This window comes from Symsagittifera roscoffensis, chromosome 2 (genome assembly GCF_963678635.1).
Source record: "Symsagittifera roscoffensis chromosome 2, txSymRosc1.1, whole genome shotgun sequence".
Taxonomy (NCBI): domain Eukaryota; kingdom Metazoa; phylum Xenacoelomorpha; order Acoela; family Convolutidae; genus Symsagittifera; species Symsagittifera roscoffensis.
This window is the reverse complement of record NC_087063.1, coordinates 51366133-51383467: the sequence shown is the minus strand read 5'-3', so window position 1 is coordinate 51383467 and position 17335 is coordinate 51366133. Positions and strand designations below refer to the sequence as shown.

General features: G+C 37.4%; 1 protein-coding gene across 1 annotated transcript in view; it reads right to left on the bottom strand.

Annotated features, from left to right (window-relative positions):
- Positions 1–1032: 1032 nt before the first annotated feature.
- LOC134839090 (beta-TrCP-like) overlaps positions 1033–17335 on the bottom strand; it is a 79010-nt gene continuing 62707 nt past the window's right edge. Inside the window, exons 7-10 of the mRNA XM_063854516.1 lie at positions 14294–14437; positions 5950–6179; positions 2271–2349; positions 1033–2027 (exon numbers count right to left, since the gene is read on the bottom strand). Coding sequence (XP_063710586.1) covers positions 1668–2027; positions 2271–2349; positions 5950–6179; positions 14294–14437 — 813 coding nt within the window. The 3' untranslated portion in view covers positions 1033–1667. The remainder of the gene's footprint in view (positions 2028–2270; positions 2350–5949; positions 6180–14293; positions 14438–17335) is intronic.

Genomic DNA, 17335 nt, shown 5'->3' with positions numbered 1-17335 from the left:
ATGTATTTTTAAAAAATATCCAAAAAAGCGACAGTAACCGATTTCAGAAAAAACCGCCCAAAACCGACAAGTCGGTCAAAACCGACTTTTTGGGCACCCAGGTCTGACACCATAAGTTTATCGGAAAAACTAGTACAGTGCTGAATTAAATTATCCCGACAAAACGAACAAAACTTGAATTTTCCAACGCGTTTTCTCAGTTTGGGTTAAGATAAGACAAAAAGTGAAGAGAACAAAAGTTGCTTAGAATTTCACCAGAAGTAAAACGATTCAATTTGTTCTCCAAAAATCTCAACCAAAATTTTACCCCAAAAATGACTAATTTTAGCTTTTTTGAATTAATCAAGAATTACGCTAAAACAACTTTGTTAATTGATGAGGAATATATACCACAAGAAGCCTCTTACACAGCGCAACAAAGTTCTTGGAGGGTTTAATCTCCAAAAACCTGTATAAGAGAAAAAAAATTTACTTGATCGTCAATAAAGGTAACTTTTACTATATAAAACCCAGAATCTTTGCGTAAAACTAAATTGTTCACAATTTGCGCAAATTTTTGGAAATTTTACCCTTCTAGAACTTTGTTGGTCTGTGCAAGAGACCTCTTGTGATATATCTTCCTTATCAATAAACAAAGTAGTTTCAGATTAATTCTTGATTAATTGAAAAAAGCCAAAATGAGCCATTTTTGGGTTAAAATTTTGGTTGAGATTTTTGGGGGAAAAATTGTACCATGTTAATTCTGATGAAAATCTAAGCACCTTTTGGTCTCTTCACTTTGCGTCTAATCTTAACCCAAATTGAGAAAAAACGTGTTTGAAAATTCAAGTTTTGTTCATTTTGTCCGGATGATTTAAATCAGCACTGTATCAAAAACTTGATGTGAAAAGCGCTGCTTCGCTACATAACTATGTGCAAAATCGACTTCCTTTTTGTGAATCGATTTCTCCATGATGATTTCTAGATTCTTTTGAATTTCTCAGTCTCAGATCAGATTGACTGCAGTAAAAGAGCAGTCATTTCAAAAACCAGTAAAAACAAAAAAAGTTTATTGAAATAAACCATTTAACACTCATCGATAACTTCATATAGATTGCATTTACTATAACATTTACATTAACTTATAGCTCAAAAACTGATAAAAACAACAAGAAAGTTGCAGAGAGTTGGCTCGGTAGGGTTATTTGACCCGTAGTACGTTGAATAACTGAAGTATGCGTGAGGTCGAAAAGCAAGTTATCAATGATCACTTTTCAGGTAAAAAGAGCCACCATTTACACGATTAACAGCCACACATCGTTTTTGCCGGTCGGTTGCTACAAATGTAGTGCAAAGTAAATCCAGAAAAATATTCGATTCGCACGGGAGTATTTTGAAACCATCAGTTCAAATGCAACAAAAATTAGTGATCGTATCGTTAAAACTAGTAAAACGTGAAGAGGAACACATTTGTCTCTGTGAATAAAAACTCGCAATTTTACACGTCAGTTACGAGAAAAGATGAACCGAAATTTCTGCTGTTGAAATTTAAACTGTTGAGATAAGAAGAACAGCTGAATTGTTCGTGGTTTACGATTGCTTAGAAACAGTTCGAATGGGTAAGTGGAGTAATTCATAACTTATATCAGGTGGTCTTGCTGTAACCATAGACCCTCGAGCTGGTATCGTCATGTCGTCATGTCATGATTTGGGGAAAGCGGTGGTGACAGCGATCCGGTCAAGCTCGGCGGCCTCGGGGGCAAGTGTGTTCCCGAGGTTGAGGTCGACCCACTTTGGTTCGCGGCGTTGTTGGGCGTGGCCGTCAATGCTGAAGAATTCGGCGAGCTGTTACTCGTGGTGCTGGCAGGGGCATTAGGAACGAAAGTATTAGTCGCGAGAGGTGCTGTTGTATTATGCTGAGATGTCTGCTGGCTGTTTTCGTCCGTCCGCCCGTCTAAAAAGTCCCAAATGATGATGGTGTCGTCGTGAGAACTGCTCACGATTTGGAATTCGTCAAATTGCAGACGGAATACACGACCGGTGTGTTGCTAAAACCAAAGAAAATTTGTTAGCTTCTATTCCATTAAAACTATTACTTGGAACTTTTGTATTTGAAGCATTTTTTTCATCTTAATACACTTTACTTTTCATCTTATTGGAGGAACTTTTGCATCAAGACAGTTGTAGCGCGCATGAAATGCTTCGATAACTACTCAAAAAATAAGCATTGTTGGTAGACATCAGATCAAGAAATTGGGCTTGAACTAATCACAAATCAGAACTGAACTTACCTCTAGAGTCTGTAGACACAGTTCGCTTAAGGGTACTCTGGGGTCTAACGCAGCCTTCAGGTCCCACACTTTGATTTTACTGAAACACTTGCAGCATTAGACAGGGAAAGGCGTTTATTGCGCATGTAGCACAGAATGTTCCGACCATAGTGTTCAAAAAAGTACACTGTAGTTTTTTTTCTGCGCGGTGTGATAAAAAGATCTGACGTTACTATATATTAGGCATAATTGACAGTCATAGTAATAAAGGCAAATTGGACAAAATTTGTGACCAAAAAGGCGGTAAAAAATCCAAAAACTAATTTTACCTGCTTTCAGGTCTTAAATTAAATTTTCAGAGCTTAAACTAAGCATAAACAAGCTGTTGCGTATTCACTCGCTTTATTCGCTCAAAATTGAAATAAATATTAAAAACTTGTTAGAAGATTTTCTCAATGAGAAAACTTTTTGAAAATCACGACTGAAATTTGCTGTATCACTCGAACCATTCCGATGATTATTTTTGTTACCTGATTTTGCATGGAAAGAAAATAAAGAAAGAACAAAAAACTAAAACACACCGGAATACAAAATATATTTTCCAATGATCGGAGCAAAAGTCAAACCGCTGGATAAAACATGGAAAATGGAGCAAACAAATCTATTTCAAAATTACTTCTTTTGATTTGTATTGCTCAATTGAGATATGAGAAGTATAATAGCTTCTATATAAGTCTGTTTCAATTGAAAGTTTTCAGTATTAACCAGAATGCTCGTATCAAGGCAAATTCTAAATACCCTTTAAGATATCTGCAGTAGTGTTTTATGCAAAAATAAAGACCATAATTTTTTTTGAAAACTCATTTTTTTGCAGGCTTATGTTTAATCCCCCGAAGGCAAAAAGTCAAGCTCAGAATGATATATTCCTCATTTATTCAACAAAATAAGTGAAACAACTAAGAAGCCTTAACTCAATTTGGAATGATTTAATTCACAGCACACGCTACGCACCAGTAGAAAACTGGTAAATAGCACTCAATAATTATCCCAAATTGGAGAAGTTAGAAAAAAACTAGCGTGTAACGCACCTCCGGTGCTTCCAATTTTTGGTTAACTTAAAAACAGCACATATCGGAAATAAGCTATTGCAAAATTTGCAACCCCTGAGCTTGCCCTGACAGCACCCAACTAGAGTGTTGGGAATTTCCAATTTCGTGAATTTTATTAAACCAAAGTTCCCGAAACATTTTGAAAAAAAATATAAGAAACATCATATGTCAGAAACTAAGAGAGCATTCTAAATTGTGAGTACGCTGACGATAAAGTTTGTTCTAAATTGTGAGTACGCCAGTGAGTAGGCTGACAAAAAACGTTTTCTCACGTTACAGGTAGGTTCTTTGAAATCTTTTGAAAAAATCATTAAAAAATGTCAAATCTCGAAAACTAAAAGCATTTGAGCAGTCGCATTTCAATGAAGGATTTGAAATCACTGATAAGTCAAAAAAAGTGAGAGGTCACTAAGATAATAAAATATAAGCCGAAATCATTTAAGCCGAATAGTTTTTGAGCGAAAAAAAAACAAAACAGCAAGATACACGAAGTCAAGAATAGTTCAATTAAAATTCGCAGGAATTCAAAACACTGAAAGCTATTAAATTGAAAATAACGTACACAAAAACCAAATTTACGATGTGGCAACTAAGCCTAAAAAACGTAAGCATAGAAACTATCGGCCGAAATTTTTTTGAAAACTAATATTTCCAGTTAGAACAAAAAAAACAGTCAGATTCCATGCCGTCCAAGGCCTTTGCTTTCCAAGGCGTAATCTTGCCGCACCACATGCGAAAAAATCTGAATTCATTGTGAACCAAGACACAAGTGATTCTGTTAAAACATAGCTAATCGAAGATTAGAAAAGAGCAATGAACGCAAGTAAACATTAAAAGACACTTTGTTAAAAAAATCAAAACTTTCGAATTTCAAAGAAAAAAGGAGATTCTCTTTAAGCTCTTTGAATTTCTAGAGCGATTTGTGATCGGCGCTTTTTTGATAAAGATAACCCAACTTTAGAAAATTGGATCAACAGGCAAAGTTTTCATTCCGCTTAAAATCTGAAAAGCAAATTCCACTTTCAAAACTAGAAACAGTTCGTTTTTCGCGCCATTTCCACGTTCGTATTTAAAGAGTGCTATTTACGTGACCTAGAAGCAGATGAATTTCAATTGAACTCAAAACGTGCATTTATACCTAAGTGCATTCATTAATGCATCAATATGTATGAATGCACATCTGTAATTATTAGAGCGTTTTGAATTTTTCCTGAAAAAAAATCACCAAGACCTATATAAGAGTCTTCAGAACGTTCAATACTCTTAACAAAATTTTCCCCCGAAAAAAGCGTTAAAATAGTCTATTTAGGACATTTCAAGCTCACTGCTCACTAGTTTTCTATTAACACAGCGTGTGCGGTGAATTAAATTAACTGAAATTTAATTAACAATTTCTTGATTCAAATAACTTGTTACTAGATGCAAAAAATATCAATTTAAACATGCCAGCGCTTGTAGAGGAAAATTTAACAACTACAGAGCCAGTATACAATTGGAAAAGTTTCAATAAATTCAAGGAAGCGGGATAAAGTGATTTACTTGTTTTGATCATTTGTAATTTGTCGAAAAACGGAGAAACACTATATCACTTAAAGCTCTTTGAATTTCAAAAATCTGTTGTGATTGACTACTTGTTCAAAAAAAACTTGTCTAATAAAAAATAACTGGGTTACTAAATAATTTTGTTATTCCGGTAAGAATATGAAAAAAAAATTCCTTCCTTTGTCGCAACTTTTCTTCATTTTTCGCAATATATAAACAAACGGTAAATATGCATCGTAACAAAAATTACGTAGCGATAACAACCCACGAATGCTTAATGCGAGAATAAAAATCGCATACTTAACAAGTCCGTGCTAATTGACCGACAAAGCAAACATTTTTGAAAAGTTAGAAAAAAATTTATTTGCATTGAAAAAATGCAACAACATATTCGCAAAAAATAGCTCATTTATTTCCACTGATGGCCTTCTGAAATTAGAATCTGATAAAAAATATTAATTGGCAACTCTTAAGGTAAACACAAGGCCAATACAGTAACTATGCTTTTAATTATTCATGTGTATAAACCAATGGTATAAAACATACTGATTACCACCATTTCTTAGTTTGACCTATCTGTTGACAAAGTTACTTACGGGAAAAAAGTCTAGTACCCGATTGCAATACCCTTGCTGATCGCAAGGGTTATGAACTTTCAAAATGATAAAATTTCAACCAGCGAGAATTGAATTTTAGCGTCTTTTTCCTAAAAAAACAGCAAAACCAAATGAAGATAAATATCATCGTTCATTGACACTTAAAAATCACAAAATTTTGAAACTGTCAATTTTTAAAAGAGATATCTTATGGGGCAATGAAAATATTCAGGGGTTCACCGTGATTCGAGCAGTCTTCTTTAGTTCAGTTGCAAGAAATTACTACAAAAAGTGCTCAATGCTATAAATGCTCAGCAATGAGCACATTTCTTTTTAACGTATTTATGACGAGATCGCAAAACTTTCCTAAAAATACTCATTCGATGCACTTGGACAGCGCCTATGCTCAAAATCGTAACCATTCCGGATTGTGAGACAATATGTTTCACTCACCCGTCGTAAGCACCGGATACGATTCTGTAGTTGTCGAATCGGATACATCTCACTAGTTCTTCGTGGCCACTCAGAGTGCGAATGCAGGCGCCGTTCTCTATGTCCCACAGTCGGATGTCGTTGTCCGAGGATCCCGACACCACTAGGTTGTCCCGGTACTGCAGACAGGCGATGCCTCTTTTGTGGCCATTGAGCGTGCGCACAAACTCACAGGTAGAGGTGGCCCACACCTGAAGTGAACTGAAAACCTTGTAGCATCCATGCAAACTATATAGCTCTTAAAGATGAAAACTGCAAAAGCGTCAAGTTTAATGTGATGTCCAAATTTCACAAAGATTAATTTATAGAAACCAGACGTGATCTCATGCGTTGCGATATCAAATTGAAAACAAGTTGGAATTCAATACTTTATTTAGAAGATTGAATTTAGATTTTCTCTTTTCTTTGTTTTCTTATGTACTGAGAGATAGATCGTTGTTAAGTACTCTGATCTCTCACTTAGTCTCAGTGTCATCACTTATGTATGACCTTGAGCGTACCATAAAATAATGATTTAACACCAGAGGTTGGCTGTACATCCGTATAGTGAGTACTGCTTAGCGGTATGACACACCCCCCTCGGTGAAAGAAATAAATTATACAACATCAGTAGGATAATTTATTTAAAAGAGTTTTAATTTACTCAGTTCGGAAGAAAGTTCTTAAGATGAATGACAGTTTTTGGATTATGTAGATTTCAGTTTTCCTCTAGCTCAATTTCCCAACTCGGGTTCCAATCTACTCCTTCATCTAAAGTGGCATATCCGAATTTTCGCATAAATAAATGTCTTTCGAGTCGCCGCACTTTTGATTCCAAAGGTCTGTCTTCCCGATCTTTGAACTCTCTCAGCTGGTTTCTGTATTCTTTAAGTGCCTCCTTCAAAAGACTTCTGCCTGTAAGATTTTCGGATATTTCTTTGATTGAATGTTTTATCGGATCTCCGAAACGTTTGGGTTCTTTATTTTTTGTTTGTCTTGAACTCCTTCGAACACCTGACTCTTCCGCACTTGATTCGTCCGAGAATCCTTGTGGTGGTTCGAAATTCGTATCCAATTCTGAGCCTTTTTGAGGATTTTCTCTAAGTTCATCCGCAACTCGCTGCACTCCTCTTTTTAATAATTGGTCCGCGTACTTTTCCCAGTCAGATGGTGCCAAATTTCTATTGTGAAAAGTCTCCACTATATCTTCAAGAGGGGTGTGCGCGTCAATGCCCTTCAGTTTCGGACGCTGTTTGGTTTTCGGCGTAGAACTCGACTGGATTTTGGTATCTACTGTGACCGAATCCGGCTTAGATATTGCTTGCTCTTGTTCCGAGTTGACTGCAGTCGCAGTTTGGTTTGCGTTTGTCCCCTGTTGTTGTTTGCTTCGGCCTTTCTTCTCTTTTCCGCTTTTTTCCGGCTTGTTCGTGATTATTTCCTCTGATGATTTTGGTCCCGCCAAATTTGGTTTTGCTCTTTTTATAGCAAGATTCAATCCTCCCCCGGCTTCTGTGTCCTTAGAAGTGACGATTGTTTGGCTCTTCTGAAAGCGCTCTATTGGGTCCATTTCATTTGCGATTTCCATTTCTCCTTGGAGTTCGTCCTCCGATTCCAACTCCTCTAGTAGTTCTGGAGAACTGACTCGTTTGAACTTTTTTGTAGGTTCCGACGATGGACTTTTACTTGTGCTTCTCTGTTTTTCTTGTGTAAGTACGGTTTTTGATTGAGCTATGTCCGATTTTCTATAGATCGAACCGGCCGATGTCTTAATTGTTGATTCCGTTTCTGAAGCTATTTTCCCCTTTAGTGGTCTGGTTAGGGCTTGTCCGCTTTTCCTTCGGGGGTCCTTTCTAAGTATTGTCTTGGGTGGTGACTTGCATTGGTTTTCTACTTTATCTTCCACAAATCCTTTTTCCCAAGAGTAAATCATTTCTTTTCGAAGGTCGGGATTGAGTTGACCTGTCTCGTCCACTAATTTCCTGATGTCATTTTTAGCTGCGTCCCTTCTTTCGTAGTTCCAGCGGGCGTTCGCTTCCAACAATTCCTTTAGGGCTTTGGCTCTTTCTTTGTCTCTGTCCGATGTTATCTGCTGCTTGTGCAGTGGGCTTGTATCCCTGCTCAGTTGTCCCTTGCGCACTATCTTGAGATTCTCTCTTGACTGGTCAATCCTCCTTTTCATTTGAGACGCAGTCAGTGCTGAGCGTTCCAAGTGTTGTTTGTCTAAAGAATCAGAATTATTTAAAAACCTATCCCTCACAATTTTAAATTCTGTTTTTGGTAGTCTGCCGAAATGTGCTTGGAACGGGGATACTTGAATTGTTTTCTGCTTGTTCCATCGTAAATCTCGCATTATAATACTGAGACATAATTTGATTGATTTATTATTTTCATCGAGCATCATCACTCCCAGTCTTCTCTTTATTGTTTGAATTGTACGTTCAACCAACCCACAACCTCTGTGATCCCCCACCGGACAGAATTTTTGCTCGATATTGAGTTCCGAACAAAATTTTTTTAGAGTTTTTCCCTTAAAGCCTGAAAATTGATCCGAACGAATTGATTCAGGGACTCCATGAGTGTCGATATATGATCTCAAGAATTTTACTGTGCTTTTTCCGCTTGTCGATTTTGTAACCTTCACAGATGGAAATTTTGAGAATCGATCAATAGCTACTAAAAGATAGATTTTTTTTCCTTTTTGATTTTCTATAGGCCCCGCATAATCTAGTTGTACCTCCTGTCCCGGCTGCGTGAGCAGTGGTAGTGGTTTTGACGAATTTTTCGAAATAAGGTATTTTACATTCTTACCATATCTGGTACAACTACGGCACTCCTCTGCCAAATTCACGATGTCCTTATTCATGTGTGGCCACCACAGATATTGCGCTGCTCCCAACATCGCTTCCTGTCCTGGGTGTCCCCGATGTATTCGTTTCAGGACAGCTTGTCGTAGTTGAACTGGTACTGCTAGCCGATTATTCACCAAGATGCAGTCGTCCTGAACTGCCATCTGCGACCACAACGGATTTGTATAGGGTCCCATCAGTTCGAATCCTTGTTTGTCCCCTCTCTCTATCACTCTCCTGAGGCGGTCCATCCACGTGTCTTCTGTGGTCAGTTCTGCTAGTAAGTTTTTGTCGAAGTTTTGCGAGGTTGTCCAGAGTCTCTACTTGTTGCTGCTTTTGCAGCCTTAACTTTCCTAGACCCTTTGGCGGTTGGATTGAGCACACTTCCTCCTCACTCTCCGCCTCTTCTGTGGTTGTTAGGTCGACTTCTATTACGTTCACCTCACTGAGTTTTCGTTCTGTCGATGCGATCGGTTTTGACGATGTTGGATTGAATTCGTCTTCCAGATTTTCTCTGACTTCTTGAGTATCGGCCACCAGTTCTCGATTTTCCTGAACATTGTTTTCTCCGCCTATTAATTGCCAGAAAGAGAGCAGTCTTTGGTCCGCTATTCGTTGTTGTTCCGGTTCCAGCGACCATTTTACTCGTTGTTGTTGACGTGTTTCGCTGTCTGAGCTGTCCCTATTTTTTCTTCCTCCTCGTATAATCTTTCTTGTACGTTGTACTGTCTCTGTGATTTCCTCTTCTCCCGAGAGTTCGTTGTTGGTGGAAAATGATCGGTTCCACTTTGGGTCCATTAAGCTTTCTTCACGCTCCTCATTCCGCCAATCTTGTGGTGAGCTGGACCACCAGTCGTATGTTTTGTTTGTATTTTCTGACATCTCGATTCTTGAGTCTGTTTTTTCTATTTTTTTCGGTACTGGTCGTTTTTTTATTTTGCAATTTTTTGAGACTGACTGTTTGCTGGGTTGATTTGACGAAAAAGTGATTTGTTTCTGTTGAACTGTTGTGTTTAGCTGTTTTTGCAGTCGTGGAAACTTTTTTCTCTCGTTCCGGTCGAGCTTTGTTCGGTTTTGACCGTTTTGGTTGCTATAGCAACCATTACTTGATGACTGTTTCCTAACATTCCTTCTAGAACATTCTAGAACGTTTTCGTTCCGGTTGAGCGCACTTGAATCTTTAAGCCTACTGTTCCAGCAGTCGAACGCTTCATGAAAGGAGTTTATCGTAGCTACTACAAACTTTTCGTCTAATTCTGATTCGGGCCAGGGATCATTGAAAGGATCACGCGATAAATAATCAACTATGCCCATGTCCCTCCCCGGAATGTGAACTATGTTGAACTGATACGGCAGTAACCGGTCAACCCACCGGGTTAAGCGTGACTGATAGGTCTTGTTTGATTGATTAACATCCAATGCTGTTGTAAGAGCTTTATGGTCAGTTGCGATGGTAAATGGTTTCCCCAGAAGATAGTGTTTATATCTGTCTACTGCCCAAACAACTGCCAATAGTTCCAACTCATTTGTTGAATATTTTTTTTCTTGAGCATTTAGGTATCGAGATGCGAACGAAATTGGGACCCACAACCCTTCATCATTTTGTTGTTCTAAAGTGGACCCTAGTCCATCATGGCTAGCATCGCACTTAACTCGTGTTTGTCGATTTGCATCATAATAATGCACTTTCGTAATATTTGCCACAGCTCCTTTTATAGCATTAAATGCTTCTGTGTGAACATCCCCCCACTCGAATTTTTTCACCGGGAGTTTCATGTTTTTTAACTTTTTCTTTTGATTTTCTTCTTTAAGAAGAGGTCTTAATTTTTCTGTCAGACTTGCTACGTTAGGTATAAATTTAGCTAGATGATTTATGCTTCCTAGAAATGACCTTAGTTGTTTTAGGGATTTCGGCGGGTTCAAGTTTACTACCGCTTCCGTTTTAGTGATCTTCGGTCTAACTCCTTCTTCTGAGAGATGATGACCCAACCAATTCACTTCTTGTTTAAAAAATTCACATTTTGATAGTTTCAGTGCCAAATTTTCCGCATCCAATTTCTTTAATACTGCTTCTACTAGGTTGGCATGTTCGGTTTCACTTCCCTTTGACACAATAAGTATGTCATCCAGGAAACAGAATGTGTTTTTAGCATGATTGATGGTTCTATCCATAGCCTTTTGAAATTCAGCTGGCATATCTGCTAGTCCGTAGAATCCTGTCAAGAATCTGTAAGTTCCGGTTGCTTTTCCGCCCACAATGTTAAAATTACATTGCCTAGCTGTATCCGCAGCCAATTTTAGTTGACTGTACGCATATTTTAAATCTAACACCGAAAAATATAGCGTACCCTTTTTGTTTTCGGTTACAATCTGGCTTACCCCGTCAATAAGTTCGTCTACGTTCGGCATTTGGTATTTGTTTTTAAACAATTGTCTATTTATTGGTTTCGCGTCCATTGCCAATTTTATTGAGTCGTCCTTCTTTACTGTTATCACAATCGGGGCGATAAAGCAATCACTTGTACACTTATCAAGTTTTGTTATATGACCTTCTGTCAATAACTTCTCGATTTCTTTTTCGACTTTATCTTGTATATGAATTGGGATTCTTCTCCCCTTTTCTTGTATCGGACATAGTGGGTATTTGAATTTTGAACTGGCGATGTGGTTTTTAGAAATGCCTTGCCTTTCAAATAAGTTCTTAAATTTATTGAAAAATTTTTCTTTCCAACCTTCCGACTGCTCGCACATGAGCACGTCAAACCTGGTGAGTTCTTTTGGCGCTGTTCTTTGTGTAGTCACTATTCCCACTTGTCCTTGCAAGTCTAATCCCATGATGCATCTAGTTTTTCGCTCTGATACCAGAAAGGTTGCGCCCTTAACTTCCCAGCCCGCTGACCTCAGATTGGTTTTTAGGGCTCCCAGGATACTGATCGGTTGTTTGTTGTAGTCCACAAATTTGGTTTGTAAATTCAATTTGTCGGACGGTATGAATCTCACTTTGTTTGATTTTTCCATGATTTCTTTTGTCGTTGCCCAGTTAAGAAATGAAACAGGACTACCAGTATCCACTGTTAGTTGAATAATCTGGTTATCTATTCGTACCATAGCCTTTAGTGACTTTACGCGGTTCAATGTTGGATCTCGAATAGAGTCTATTTTCTGAACTCTAACCACTTTTCCGTTTGTTTCTTTTCTCATTTCATTGATTCGATCTTTCACATATTTTGAAACTCGTTCATTTTCCGGTAAATGGGTATGTATCAACATGACTTCAAATTCACTACATGACCCAACACCTTCACTGATCTGGTCGCATTCCACTATCGATTCTTCCGAATCTTCCGCAATTTCACTTACTTGTTGTGATCTGCACATTTTAGCGAAATGATTCGGTTTACCACAGTTTTTGCAGTCCTTTCCCATCGCTGGACAGTTTTTTAGGTGTCCTTGTTCAAACATCCTTCCACATCTATTACATGGTTTCGTTTTCGTGTTTTGATTTTTGTTATTATTCTGTCTGTTATTATTTTCTCTTCTATTTGGAGTTTTGGTTTTCCCCCCCAAATTTCGTACTGCCATTACAGGTTCCTGTTTTATTCTTACACCCGATGTGTAATTGCTACTTGATCCTCCTGCAGCCGCAGCATTAGTCTTTTGAAATCCATTGTGGTTAACTTGCTATGTTCGAATTTTATAGCTCTTTTTAGAACTTCCTCTGGATCCAGAGTTTCGAATGTCAACGTATCCTGTAATGTCATGTTCTTCATCTTCGAGATGAATAAGTCTCGCACTATTTCATTTTCCAATGTTCCTAGTTCTGATCTGGCTGCCTGAGCAGTTAACGCTGCGTGAAATGATTCTAGAGATTCTCCAGATTCTTGCATTCTCGTAAATAACTTGTATCTCTCGTAGGTTACACATTTCACTTTTTGAAACGAGACTTCTGCCAGATCTGTTACTTCTCTGAACGTCATTTTTGATATTTCTGCGTGCGGATTCTTCTGTAGGAATCTTTTCTTTCCCTCAGTGCCCAAAGATAGAAATAGTCGTGACACCAGTTTCTTTTGTACTTCGTTGTAGAAGACATTGTGTCCAACTCTTGGGCCTCTTGTTCTTTTCTCTTCGTTCTCCAATGCTACTCTGTCTCTTGCTAGTTTATCTCTAAGGATTCTAGCGTTCCTCGCATCTTCGTTCTCCCCATCCCTGGGCGTTTCCGGGCGTGGTGGTGGTTCCTCTAATATGTCTTTTGGTTCTTCCAAAATAATCTCTGGGTTCACATTTTCTTTTACCGTAACCGCCATGAGAAATTGTTCGAACCAAATTTTAAATTGCCACGGAGGGTCTAAATTCGCTGATGCCCAAAATACCGGGATTCCCATATCCGTTCTGTTGTCTTGAGCTGCGAATCCTGCTGGGTGCGCCATGTGATATGCGTTGCGATATCAAATTGAAAACAAGTTGGAATTCAATACTTTATTTAGAAGATTGAATTTAGATTTTCTCTTTTCTTTGTTTTCTTATGTACTGAGAGATAGATCGTTGTTAAGTACTCTGATCTCTCACTTAGTCTCAGTGTCATCACTTATGTATGACCTTGAGCGTACCATAAAATAATGATTTAACACCAGAGGTTGGCTGTACATCCGTATAGTGAGTACTGCTACTGCAGTAGCGGTATGACAGTGCCAATTAAGGTAAATTAATTGGCACGTCACAACTTCCTGAATCTATCAAACCAGATGATATACTATCAACGGATTTCCAGCTTCAAATGAGAATATCTAACTTTCTTTTTACACAAGCTAGCACTAAAATTAGGAAAAATCAAAACATTGACTTCGATGACACGTTTCATTGACAGTTGGGAAAGCGCTAATGATCTCAGAAAATCAAAAAGCCGCCAATTGTTTCCTTATTTACATTTTAAAGAACAGATTACATCCTTTCATAGCGTTTCATCTTAGACATACTTTTTCTGGACATTTTTTACCAAAAGAACTAGCCCAATTTAAAATCCCTGGTCCGAGGTAAAAGTTTCATTCCGCTACTTCATTTTAGAAATTTCGTTTAGTTAGAGCTGATTTAAACTAATGAACTAAATCAAAATTAATTCGGAACAATAGGAAGACATTTTAATCTGTTAAATAGCTTTAACAGATAAATGTCATTTTTTCAGTATTTCTGAAGCTTTTACGTGACCTTAGATTGGATTTGAAAATAAATAAATTCCAATTCTGGATTAGGATAACCTCAAATCTTGAAATACTCGAATAAATAGTCAGCAATTGAGTTAAGCAGCTCCCATTGTGATAGCGACTATTGCAGACTCGATGCTATTCACTATCTCAATAAGGCAGCAAAGCTAAATAAGGCGTCCCTGTTGACGATTCATTCGAGATATAAAGGTTCGAGCTTATTCATAATCGAAAAGTACTGAGTTTTTAGCTTGGATTGAATGATAACCTAGACTGACTGACCTTGATTGTTCTGTCTCCGGAGGCGGATACGATGTACCTCTGGTCGAAGTCAACCACATTTACAGCTGCCCTGTGCCCCACCAGCACTCGTCTGATGTTGATCTCTCCAGGGTTCACCATGTCCCAAACTGCGATCGAACGGTCCTACACAACGCCACCAACATATCATACATACCAACATTACACTAAGAGCCATTATTAACTATAACGATGAGTAAAAACTCTCATTCCCTCACTTACTTTTCCGGTAGCACAGAATTTTCCGCCTACAGCTTCGTGATTGTCAAATATTTGCTTCATAAACTTTTTAAAAAGAAATATTCATGTTTTTGCATTAAAATAACTAACCCAAGGGTTATTTGAGACAACATATTTGCCAAGACTCTCTTAAAGTTGAACATTTTTTTTCATAATCTTAGTTAAAAAAAGCCATAAGAAATTGTCGTCATTAAACTTTGAACTTTTACAACCCGAATTAATTTAAAAAATATCCAATTTTTGCCCTTCAAACGAAACAATATAGCTTGACTATGCTGATACAACATAAGCCGAAACCATGTGGGCCGAATTAAGCAAGTAAAATAGGGAAATATGCAAGGCCTATGTTAGTAAACTTTAAATTAAAGGAGAACATCAACAAAACTTCAATTACAGGGAAAAGGGCTTCCAGCACAAGAAAAATCAGTGATGCCTCAACAAAACCGACAAAACATAAGCTGACAAGAAATAGGCCGGTCATGCAACTTTTCCCAGAAAAAATTCAGATTCGTATATACTTGAGCCCAAGATTATAGGATTCCAATTCAACTGAATTACACCCAGACCAAGTCAGAAGGAGACTGGAAGGTTCACCAATTAAGCATAGCTTTAAACAAAACATTTAAAATGCAAGAAGCGAAAAAAAGGATGACTGGTTGCTGTGAAAGAAACACCGTATGTTACGACCACATTCATAAGAAAACTACACAAAAATAGATTTTTTTTCAAACTAGTGTCATTTTAGATGTAATGAGTGAAAATACGAACGCGAAGTAGACATGGTCGACAATTGTTTTCTTTGAATAGTAAACAAATCAAAAAGGAAAAAAATCAGACAACTTGGTTAAAAGTCATTTTTAAATTTTTTTTACTTAGCTCAATTTTCTAACTTGCTAAATGAATCTGAAAAAAAAAGTTTTCCTAGGTAAAATTTTTTAAATTTTGCAGCTTAAAATAATTTACAAGAGTCTTACTCGCTCTCTTTACACGCTCAAAATTACACTAAATTGCTGACCGGTTTTTCTCGACACTGGGAAAACATTTGAAATTTTTTGATGCCGTTCTAATCACAGCTTACAGGACTTCAATACGATATATCACTCGAACCATTCCCAAAAATTTTCGTGGTACGTGATTTCGGGTGGAAAAACTAAAACCAACCGAAAGACATTTTCCTCACCAATTTTAATAGTCGAAAACGAAATCAGAGGCACGCGGAGTACATCATTGCATATAAACCTAACGATTAAACTTAAAAAAACTCCACACGAGCACTTGCAGCAAGAGAAACCCAGTAAAAACTTAAAATGTTGTTCGAACTCAATTGAACAAATTGCACACAGAGGCTAAGCGGAGCTTCGCACCACTTGCGATATAATACAAACATTGTGTTTCTACTAAAATAATTGAGAAGAGTAATAAATTTCAAGATAATCAGTTTTCCCAAAAGATAACATTTTTCCTACAAAAAAAACTAAGGACCACTGCTTCTACAGGAACAATTATCGCAAGCCGCTCTTTCAAGGGAACTTTTCATCTCAGATTTGATAATGAAAACTTCAAGAAAACTCAAAAAAGTTTCAAAAAAGCGGTCGGAAGTTCTTAAGAATGTACAAAAGACTTTTCAAAATCCATTAAGTTTTTCTGCAAAAAGCAGGTTATGGCCTCTGAAGCAGAGATAATTTCCGAAGCCGGGTTTCTCGATTGCACACAACCCGAAAATTGACCCGGTATATTTCGCGTAAAACGAGTAAGTTCCTAAAAAAAAGGTGAAAATTCCAAAACTTTGACTTGTTTGAAGGCCATAACTTTTATATAAGCAAATTGGGCATCGCTTATTTGAAAATTAGACTTTCAAGAACCTGTTCATTCGATTAAACCTATAATATCAGATTTGGCAGGATAGTTAGCGAGAAAAATCAAAAAACTGTCAACGAATTACAAATTTGACGATTCCGAAAATCATAGCTTTTTGTGAGAAAAAATCATGCAAAAACGTTATTCAGAAGCGATTAGCGCGATCTGTAATTTCGATTGAACCCAAAAACTCAGATGACAGGGCAAAAAAACGGTCAAAAAAACAAAAAATGTGACTTTTCAGAGGGCGATAACTTCTTGTGTAAAATTATCCCACTTATGCAGGTGAGCTTTTCAAAACAGTTCTATCCATTAAAACTAATAACTTATAATTGAGAGAGGTAGTTTTCGAGAAAAAAGTCAAAAATATGGGGTCAAACATTCCGTCACACTTTTTCGATGCCTGTAGACAGAAGGGTCAAGTAGAAAAAAAAGACTCTAGGGGAGTATGCAGGCACACAGAAGAATAAGCGGTCTTGCAATTAATACTCCCTGTTTGAAAATCACGATAAGTTTCTGAGAAAAACAAAAAAATTTTGCAAAAAATGAATAAAAACTTCCAAAACGAAAAAAAAAAAATTTTGACAAACAGATTGGTAAGCAAACAAACAACCAACTTGAAAAGGGGGAGGGAAAATTGCTTTGATGATGAAACGTCCCAAATTAGTTCATTAAGCCGATGAAAAAATAGAAACACTAAAAACAACATTACAAAATGTGCATAGAAACACAAATAATTCCAAGATGTGACAACTAAGCCGACAACAGATAAGCAGACTAATTGATCGACAATTTTTTTGAAACAGATTATTTCCCATTGAAAAAAAAGGTCGTGGTAAAACTCGAACCCGGGACCTTTACGGCCCCAGGCATATTCGTTACCTCGAGGCTAAGCTGGTCAGGAACGCTAAGAAAATTGAATACATA